At 33.5% G+C, this 11,027-nt stretch overlaps 2 protein-coding genes across 5 annotated transcripts in view; both read right to left on the bottom strand.

Annotated features, from left to right (window-relative positions):
- Positions 1-227: 227 nt before the first annotated feature.
- On the bottom strand, positions 228-4,210 carry LOC108324629 (putative protein phosphatase 2C 50). Its single transcript, XM_052874506.1, has 6 exons — positions 4,186-4,210; positions 2,437-2,788; positions 2,052-2,157; positions 1,823-1,964; positions 1,419-1,665; positions 228-993 (listed from the first exon to the last, which is right to left on the bottom strand). Exons 1-6 carry the CDS (start codon positions 4,208-4,210, stop codon positions 711-713), a joined length of 1,155 nt encoding a protein of 384 aa, XP_052730466.1. The 3' UTR covers positions 228-710.
- A 2,662-nt stretch (positions 4,211-6,872) lies between these two features.
- The window catches only part of LOC108325860 (uncharacterized), a 49,294-nt gene continuing 45,139 nt past the window's right edge, over positions 6,873-11,027 (bottom strand). For all 4 annotated transcript variants that reach the window (XM_017558962.2, XM_052875625.1, XM_017558960.2 and 1 more), the window contains 2 exons: positions 10,585-10,698; positions 6,873-7,396 (listed from right to left, as the gene is read on the bottom strand). In XM_017558962.2, the coding sequence (XP_017414451.1) occupies positions 10,633-10,698 (66 nt within the window). In that variant the 3' untranslated portion in view covers positions 6,873-7,396; positions 10,585-10,632. The remainder of the gene's footprint in view (positions 7,397-10,584; positions 10,699-11,027) is intronic.

Raw genomic sequence — 11,027 nt, 5'->3', positions numbered from 1 at the left:
AAAGAATATTACAGAGACTAGTGCAGAGAGAAGAAAACTTTGAGAAAGCAAGTAGTTTTTCATTATGAATGAAACATTATAAGTAGTAGAAGAAACAGATAAAAGCTAACTGTCAAAGACAATTATTACAGTTGAGAATTTGATTAATCTCAACAGGCATGCGAAAAAAATAAAAAACGTAGAACAATTTTTCTTGATAAAGGTAAATATAAGCAAGGCCACTGAAATATTCAAAACATGAGACAAGTGGCGTAGGTTTGAAAAACTGCCAAAAAAGGAAAGAAAAGTAACTATGTTACATTCTTTTATCATAATAGCAAGTAGTTACACATGTGGTTAAATTTGTCAACTTAACAAAAAGATAATTTTTGCAGACCCAGTCGTTCTTCCTTCCGATCCAAATTTTTTCCTTGAAAAAATGGTGAAAAATGCAGTTTCCTTCCTACTCTCACCCAAACACTACAATATTGTTAAACTCACATAATAAAACACCCTTTTATTAAAATAGTAAGCAATTTAGAGTATGGGTAAATTTGTAGATCTAACAAAAAATCATTTTTGCAGGCGCCATCTGTTTTGTTTACTTTCATTTCCAATTTTCCCCAAACTAATGACGGAAAATGCAGTTTTCCTTCATAATATATACCTGAGCTTTTGAAGGAAAATACTTGCAGACCAAAATCTGCATCCCTCTTTCTAGTATAGCTCCCTTAAGAGAGTTTGCTGACAGACTCCAGAGGAATGACAATGGCTGACAGATTATCCATACTGCCCTTCTTCAAGGCATTATTAACAATTAAATCTGCCAACGAATAGGAAGAATGGGCGCAGTCTGATCTCATGTTACTGTAATTATGCACTTCCCACAACAAATCACAGATATCCTGCAAGCTCATCTTCTCAAATACACCATCTGATGCTAACACCAAATAGCTATCATTAGCGGTCAGAGGCTGCCAATCAGTCACTTCTGGTGCAGATATAACACCATACCTGTTAACAATTCATCATAAGAAATGCATTATTATTCCACATAATAATTTTATATTATGAAAAAACAGTCATCCTGAAATCACAACATTTAGACTTGAATATGAATGGCATGGGCCCACCCGCACTTGCTAAAATTCGAGTTTTAATTTTTAATATAGAAAAAAGAGCTGGTTAAATGTTTTATTCACAATATGAACTATATATGTGCAATTTCAACAAGTTTTATGATGATAATGGATGGCATTGCAACATGGTCTATCTCCTTCACCAAAGTTTCAGACTGGCTACGAACCATAGGCAAAGTTATTTCCACAATATGAACCATCGAACCAAAATCATTTGCACATGATTCAAAGTTGCTGCCAATAATATACACATGCTTTAGTTTAAGCTTGAGTTATATAATGAATTTGCACTGAACCTACTTTTTAAAGGGTAGGTCACCGATAGCCCGTGTAATAGCCAGCTGACCATTTATGCGAGGCACACCACCCCAATTTTGAACTTGACCTCCAGCTTTTTCCACCCGATTTCTTTCATCATCTCTGTCTGGATGATGATCACTGGTCAATCCCTTTACTACAAAATGAGTGAGACCATGGGATGAAGCCGCTTTGCACACAGAAACAGAACCATCATGCTCTTTCTGTCTATATAGCTTTAATAACAAGTCTACAAATCACAACGAACAATAATTAAAAACCTTTTAGTTATGTTTCACCAAAATGAAAAGTAAGCTCGTTGCCCCTGTAACAACCAATAAGTGCAACAGAATAACATATAATATTTCAATTATGTCATTATAAGCATGTATCTCAAAAACTCTCACCTTTAGCCTCTTTGGGAGACTGAAAATTTTTAGAGCATAATATGGCCTTAGAGTCTCCAACATTGGCAACCAAAATTTTATCATCCACTACCAAAACAATGGCAGCTGTTGATCCAGAGTGAAAATTATTTCTAGAGGCTTCCTTCGTAATTCAAATTCAAGATGTCAATACAACAACTACGAAGAAGGATGTCTAAACCTTTGCAAATGAGCAGAAAGTCGAATTTACCTCAGAAAATTTAGCATCAATGTCATGGACTGCTCTCAATAACGCTTCCCTCAAAATTCCCAAGTGGAAAGAATCATCATGATTTCGAGAAAATGTATTCTGAAACCTGGAAAATTGTTCCAAATTGAAATTAGGATACAACTGACAGGAACAAAAGGTAGATAAAGTTTAAAATGCGATTAAGAACACATAGCTTATGACCTGTAAACCAAGTCCAAAGCGCCAAACAAAATATTAGAAGAGAATACTCGGTGACTAAATTAGACATTTATAATTATCCACAAGAATAGTGCTATTTCAGTTTTAGTAACTTAAAATTAAAACGGTTGATATAAGAAAATATTAAAAACAAGACATAAAGCAACTTTCGAAATGTAGTCCATACCATTCTGAACCTAAAATCTCCTTCCATCTATGCAGTAAGTTTTCATGATCACGGTCTCTCTTGTGAAGACATGTTTCTGTTGACGTCTTCGAAACATAAAAGACAGCATCAAGGAGAAAATAAGTATGCTGAACAAAATACTCCAACAAAAGTTTCGATGCCATCTCACTAGATTCTGCGCCGTTATGACCGTCGAAAACGGCTACAATGGCAACCGCAACCTCCTTGATGCCGTCCGCACCTGTTCCATAAATTAAAATTACAACGAATGCTTCAGAGAAGCCTCCCGAACACAAACCATATAAGAGACAGAAGGCGATTAGGACAAAACACAAATAAGAATAACAGCAAACTAACTAAAAATAAAAAATAAAGATAATATATATATATATATATATATATATATATATATATATATATATATATATATATATATATATATATATATATATATATATATACACACACGAGGAGCCTTGGGTTTACTGTTGGAAAATAATTTATTTTTTTATTTAAACTTCTTCTAAAGGTTATATTAGAGTAATGTACACTTTGATAAAATTTTGGTTTTTCAAAGCTTATTGTTGAGTTTGTTGTATAAATAAATAAAAATTTTAGTTTATGTGATTTTGGAAGGATGGCAATTGGAATTAAGAAATAAAAGTTTTGGTAATTCAAGGAGGGATTGATGGAGAGTGGAACCTATATACTTCACCAAAAAAGCTCTCGAGGAGACCGTGATTGGGAGTAAAATCTATATACTTCGTCAGGGAAGCTATCGAGGAAAGAGTGATTGGGAGTAACATTATTTTACATTTGATAACATAGTTTTCTGTCTTTTATTTGTGTTAAGTGTTATGAATAAAATCAACTCTTTTATAAATTTTATTTTGTTTAATCCTTAAGTTTATCTTGTTGTTTTGTATTTTAATTGTTGTATTACTTTTTTACTTCTGATCTCTATTTTAAGTGTGTGAAAGAAAATAATAGGACATATTTTTGTTGATCAAAAGAAGGTGGAATTCAAGAAAACTTGAAAAAAGAGGTAAAACTAAACAAACCTGAGATTGAGTATTTTTTAGGTTAAGCGTAATTTCTTGTTCAACAAGTCAAAAAGCATAAAATATTTAAGCCTCATTGGACAAGAATTGAGTCGTTGGATGAGAATATCGGCCTATTGTGTGAAATAGAAGCATTTAATCCTCTTTTCACAACTTATCTATATTTTCTTCTATTTTTCCAAGTTCTCTTCATCTTGGGTGCTTAGGAGAAGCCCTTAGAGGCCGCTAAAGGTGTTGGGATTCTCTCCCTTTTCCTCCTTAGGTCTCTATCTTCACCGAAGGTGGTTTTTCCCTACGTGGGTTGAAGAAGGAAAAAAGCTACAAATTGAAGTGTGGAATAGTTGCCAAAAACCTTAGGAGAAGGCTTGCTTTTGACATATGATTTCAATTTCTTCCATATTCCTTCAATTTGAAAACTCTAAGTTCTCCACCATAGATAGTTGATGTGAATCCAACCAATATGGTGACATGCCACTTTGCTACAATTTTTAAGGAATTAGGTTGTTTAAATAATGGCTTAATCCTTTGCAAAATTGGCTAACCAAGTTATGTTTTGGATCAATCAATTAATGGACTTTATTTTACTTTTATTTAAAGTTGTAATAAGGATCCAATTGGTCACTTAGTCATCAGCCTTTGGGAAACCAAAAGAATGAAAGTTGAATGCTTTTGGGTGACTTTTGGTTACCATAATTCCAGTTACAATCAACCATTACTTTAGTGGGACCATTATTAGCTTAAGTGGAATGTAATTGCAATTAATTAATCATTTGTAATTCTAATGTCTAAAGCTTTTATATAAGTTGAATTATTTTTATCAATTAAAAAAAAAGTGATTCTTCTAATTTCTTGAGTGATTTAAGAACCCTTAAGTTTTTATCATAGGTCTTTCATCCCTTTGTGTGTTTAACTCTTAGACTTATCTTTCATCCTTGGAAGTATGACATCTATCAATTTCCACTTCATCTTCTTATCTATTTTTGTTTTCTTATTTTGAACAATTTCTAAAATCTTTTGCTTATTAGCATTCCAACTTAGATAGATCCGTAAAACAAATCTATCCTTATGGATTATTATTGAATATCTATTATGATGTTTATCTTCGAGCCTACAATGTCAGATGCTCAATCAAAAGAGAGAAGAAAGATAATAATAGAGCAAACAGAATTTAGGAATATGTTGTATTGATCAAATATCCTCTCTACAAGAGTCATTTCCATCTTGTATTAAAATACTTGAAAATCAGGAGTGATTAAACTCAGACTAGTCGTGTTGACTAGGGAACCAAAAGCGACTTATAATACTCGGACTAATCAAGATTGACTAGGGAAGAAGGAGTGATTTATAACACTCGGACTAATCAAGATTGACTAGGGAATCAAGAGTGATTTATAATACTCAAAGTAATTAAGATTGACTAGGGAACCGAGAGTGATTTATAATACTTGAACTAATCAGGATTGATTACAGAACCAAAAGTGATAATAATAATTGTAACTAGAAGTGAGTTATACTCATTATAATCTTGAATAAGATTATTGGAAGCCTTTAAGTGTTCTTGAGGAAGAATGAATATAGTTCAAGTTGAGTGAATCACTATAAAAATACTTATGTGTTTATTTATTCTATTACAAATGTTTTTCTAAATGCTCTATTATGTTTTGCACATGTTTAACTATCAATATAAATTATCTAACAATTAAAATTAGATAAACATTTTCTTGCTAAAGTCTTTTGAAAACAATATTCAACCACCTCTCCCCATGTTTTTTGCACTTCAATTGGTATCAAAGTTAGTCTCAAGGGTTAATTCTTATCAGGACTTAGGAAAATTATCCTAGTAGAAAACATTGGGTACATTTTCAAAGTTTTAACCACCAAAGGCAATGAATGATCATAAGTCATATGGGACATTGTAAAAAGTGGAAATACCTTTTGGAAATGGTTTGTGTATGTGTTACCTTGTTTTGTCAAACCATGATTATAATGTTTACTTTAAAAGGTACAAACATGATATGATCTGTTGATAAATAGTCAATATAACAGCAGATACATTATTATGATTGAAAAAACCGTACATAATAAAGCAACAAGTAAAAGCCCGACAAACATAAGGTCAGAGGTAAGTAATTTCTTTCTACAGGCACTGAAAGCTTCACAAATGAAATACTTGAAGGAGAAAAGGAAACCCAGTTACTCATATCGTTGGTGAAGAAGGTTCATTCAAAAATTAAAGTAACTGATGACATCAACTAGCATGTCAAGACCACATTCATCCACAAACGAAGGCTAAGCTACCTTCTCTTGAAAAAGAGGATCATCTACTGACATTGAGATGTTGGAAGAAGACACATAAAGGAAAGAAACAACTTAAAGCTATGACACCACACCAACGGGAGTAAGATTCTTAACTCTTAAATTAATAATTTTGCACCTAGTATGTAATTTGTCAGTGTCTAAATGCTTAAAGTCTAAAACATATAATCTAAAGACTCATTACATGATAGTCCAAGACAAATAGCCTAAGGGGCATTGCATACATGTATAACATGATTCAGTGTTGAGTCCAAAATGAACTGGCCCAATAGAAACCTTTCTGAACAAATAAACGAAATTTGAAAAGGAATGACAAAAACCGTACACAACATTAAATACCATGATTGCCCTCGATCTCTAACTATTGCCATTCCAAGAAATCTCTTTTATCCCATACACTTAACCACCAGAACCTCAAACATCTTCGTGCTTCCTAAGAAATCTCAACACTTTCTGCCACAAACCCTCAAAAACCCTAATATACCCAAAACTTTCTTTCCCAAAGAAAACTCTTCACCCCACCATGGCCATTGCACAAGATGCTAAAATTTCCATCAATGAAGCATACAAAACTGCAACACATGTCTCAGTCATTCATGCATCTGAAGAGAAACCCATAAGACTCTATTTCGAACACTTTGTGGATCTTGAAAATCTCATAGCATATGGATGCAAACTTTTTCAAGATGTTCATCGTTGCGGCATCACAAACTTCTTCAACTGGATACTCCAATACTGATGAAATTAGTAAGACAATACTGCAACACACTTTCTGCCACATCTCATTTTTATCCACTTCATCAAATCAATCAGGAATTTAAATGAGAACGTGATCAACTGTCACTACTCATTATTAGTCATTATTAGTATACAGACTGTTGGTTAAGCAAAAAATCATTCAGCATCTATTGTCTCATAATACCATTGTCTCAGTAAGAAATGACATTTTTCTAAATGGTGTCATACGTATCACAATAATTAAAATAATATGGAAGCAATAACTTAAAAACAATTACTCGAGTGTAAAAAATGTTTGAAATTAGAAGAGATCGATAAAAGTAACCCAAAAATCCATAAAAATTAAATTAGAAAAATAATCCTTTACAATCTCAATTGAATAGCAAGTTTATTACCCTATTCTCATAATTTATATTGAATATCAATCTTTTTTTTTTAAAAATACTTTTTAAATCTTAATTGCAAGCATTTCCTTACGAACATGAGCTCTTCTTATACACGGATATACAAAGGAATTTTATTAACACAGCGCATTAATGTATTGTACTGTATGGGATGATAAAAAATCGAACACGTCCCTCTAACACGTGTGACTGATTTTAGAATTTTCACCGACCAGTATTCTCATCATGTTTGGCCGAATGCGCCGTAAAGGCTGTTCTAAGCAGAGGCAATATTGATCTTTCTTTGTGACGAGCCTTTCATGAATTCCAAATCTTTTATTCTACTAAAGTTTCCATGCCAATTACAGACGATATTTGATGCCAACCGCCCCGCTAGATTTTCAGCTTTCCTCGATGTCCTTGAAGAGGCATATTAACTTTCATAATGTCATTACAGCACATCTGAAGGAAATCAAATGAGATGAAATAGCAGTCATTAAGAACCAGCCAACCAACTAAAATAAAGGATAATGATATATTGTAGTTCATGATGCAGCTAAAATCAGCAAAGTTCATTTAAACCCTCCTTCAACATCTGAAGGAAGAACAAAATGAATAAATATTTGCAGAACCTATCATTGATATTGTTTCCGCTCTCTCATGTGCTGTAATGCAATTATTCTTTTATAAAATCAAGACAAAGAAACACCACTAACTTTTTTTATAATTCAATGTAAAATATGAAGCATTCGATGCTCATAGGATCCTCCGGGTCGTCAATCATGCGACTATGGCCCTATTTAGTAGTCAGTATTTGTATTTTTGGCATCATCTTTTATCAAACACGGATCCTTCACGTATATAGACAAAATAAAACTGCCCTGTTTCTGTTCTGGGACACGTTTTCAGTAATAGAAGAGACAAAACCATTGTAAAACCCGCAATTAAGTGTCGATTGATAATGGTTGATTTCACCGTTATTTGTGATTCAATTTTGATACTAAATGAGCTCTTTTTGACTTAGAAACCTACTTGAACTCTTGTTTTTAGTTAAGTTGTGAATAAAGAGAGTTGAGTTTAGAATTTATGATTTTTATTACTAAATTCCTTTGATTTTGTAGGAAATTGGAATAATTTGGAAGAAGAGTTAAAGTACAAAGGAGTTGGAATCCAGAAAGGACAGAAAAAGCACTAGAAAAGAAGGCTACAGAAGGTCGCAGGACGCCTGATTGCCCCTTTCTAGGGCCCTTAGCGCAGGATGTCTCGTATGGGTGCCTAGCTGCCCTTTTCTAGGACCCTTAGCGCAGGATGTCTCGCATCATCGCTTGGGCGCCCTTTCTGGGGCGCTGAGCGCCATCCTCCTTGTGTCGCACAGCGCTTAGGCGCCTTCTTACGGGGCCCTCAGCGCCACTCCTCTCGTACCAGCTACTGGTTGCCTTATGTAGGGGCGCTGAGCGCCAGTGTGTTGGGCTTGGACTCTGTTTTCTGCTCTATTTAAGGATTTGTTCGTCCTAGGGTTGGTATCTTTTGACAGAAGGGACGCAAATTCAGACTTTTTCGACTCCTTGGAGGCAGAATTGGATGCGGAAGCTCTCCTCTTCAGTTTTTAGGGTTTATCTTTCATTCTCATTCCATTGTACATCTAGTTTCTCTATGACAATGGAGAACTAAATTCATATGTTGTTGGAGAAGATGTAACCTCTAAACTCTCATGTATTTGAATTGATTCCAATTTATATATGCTTCTTTCATTAATTGTTAGGGTTATTCTCCTTTACTTTATGGTTGTTATATTTAACTCATTCATGGCATGATTTTTGGTTTTCTTTGTTATTGCTAAATACCTAGAAACCTAGAACTCGGGAATTTCGGGAACTATTGCCTAGACATAGGGATAGAATGTTTGGTTGTCTTAAGCTTCCGTTCGTAACGCAAAATTAATTATTAAAGATGCAAGACATTGTGGTTTAGTAATTAAGGATAGGCTTCTTTCACCGAGAGATCGGGTTCTAAGTAATTTAGAAACTGACATTGACATTTAATAAACAAGAAGAATTATTATATGCATGAGATTGATTAGGTGAAATCTAAACCCCAACAACATCTTCATCTCATAGTACAAACATCATCATTCCCTTTTGCTTTCTATTCAATTGATCAAAATTACATTCATATTTACTTTCTTGTTTTTTCATTTAAAAACCCAAAATTGTTCTTAAAAGTCTTAATTAGTTAAGTAATTACACGACTGTTTAGTGTCGTGAGTCTCTTGGGAAACGATACTTGGTCTTACCATTTATTATTACTTGATATGATTCGGTACACTTGCCGAAGTCTTAACAAGTTTTTGGTGCCGTTGCCGGGGACTCATGGTTTAAACTATACTTTTGTGCGATTCTTAACCGATTAGACTTTATTTTTTATTGTTTTTAAATTTTGTTTTTATTAATTTTTGTTTTTATCTGTTGGTTCTAATTGGGTGCTCTAGTGTTTTGTTCTCTAGTGTATGCAGGGTACAATTCGGACTAGAAGCACGAGAGTTTCTGAACCTCTTTTTACTAGTAGAAGAAAAAGGAGGAACAAGGACGTCCAGAGAACTTTTCCCTTCTCTTGAGACCCTTCACCTCAAAGATCTGACCAGGAAACATAAAATATGACTGAAGAGCAGAATGGTAGACGTACCCTGGCAGATTATGCAACAGTTATTGGCCCTCATCATTTTAATAGTATTGCAAGGCCAAGGTTTAATGCTGCAAATATGGAGATGAAGCCTGCTTTGATTCAATTGGTGAAGAGCAACCAATTCAATGGATTATCACATGAAAATTCATATAAGCATCGGACTACATTCAATGAGATATGCAATACTGTGAAGATCAATGGCGTGCCAGATGAAGCTATTAGACTTAGCTTGTTCCCTTTCTCTTTGGGAGGCAATGCTAAGATGTGGTTGAACTCTTTTCCAGAGAACAACTTTATTTTATTTTCCTAGTTTCCCTATTTCTCTTTTTAGGAGAATTAGATTATTACAAATAAAGGGTATCAGAATGTATTTTTTATGATTGAGAATAATAAATGAGTCTTATTTTCAACTTTAACCAATATCAATTCATTCAAGAGGTATTTGGAAGAGTTTATATACTGTTTATTTAGGATGATGAAAAGGACTTTCTATAACCTCTTTCAAACTTGTTTAAATAAGTTTTTGTCTCATGATAGCGTAAGTTATAAAAGTTAGGGTTGATTAAGTTTTTAGAAACCATACAATTTGTTCAGTGTTTTTATAAATATTTAATAATTTGATCCAAATAGTAACTTTATTACTCTTAAATATGCTAATTTGGTCCAAGCAGTAACTTTGTTACTCTTAAGAGTCTCACAAAATCAATTACTAGACATTTCATGGGACATTGTTATAATTAGCATGTTAATATAATTAATTCAAAAGTAAGATAGTAACGAACAGAGGGATCTAAAAAACGCTGAAAAAAATTTGGATGTAAAAATTTCAATTTGAACCAATTTTAAGGGATAAAAACTTATTTAACCTAAGTTTTATAGCACAAGCTATCATGAGATACAAGCTTATTGTAAGTTCTATAGACAAAATTCTAACATAAGCTTATAAGTTAGAGGCACAGATTACTTACCTGTAAATGAATAAATCGGTGGAGAAGACCTTATCGTTTTCTATATAATCACTCTCTGCGGGGATGTTGGAAATAAGGATGTTGAAGAGCCTCATCAATACTTGGCCGATCCTCCTACAGTTATGACAGAAGCCTTGATTAGATATAGTAGCAGCAGACAATTAAAATACAGACTACTATTAGCCAAATCTGTTCTTTTTTGAGGAGTGGGAAATATACAGTGAATTTCGAGTTTAAGCCCAAGATCATGAAATGAATATAGTCAAGAATATTTCAACGAAGTTTGAAAGAAAAAAGAATCCTTCCTCATTATGTGTTTTAACGTGTTTTGATACTCTAACACAACACCAAACAGGACATTGACCGTTAGGCGCCCAAAAACCGTGAAGAGAAAAACAAGACTGAAAAGAACTACGAAAAACTTCTAAACTTAATTATTCACT

This window comes from Vigna angularis, chromosome 3, assembly GCF_016808095.1.
Source record: "Vigna angularis cultivar LongXiaoDou No.4 chromosome 3, ASM1680809v1, whole genome shotgun sequence".
Taxonomy (NCBI): domain Eukaryota; kingdom Viridiplantae; phylum Streptophyta; class Magnoliopsida; order Fabales; family Fabaceae; genus Vigna; species Vigna angularis.
Note: the sequence above shows the minus strand (reverse complement) of the source record. Positions and strands in the feature narration are given on the sequence as shown.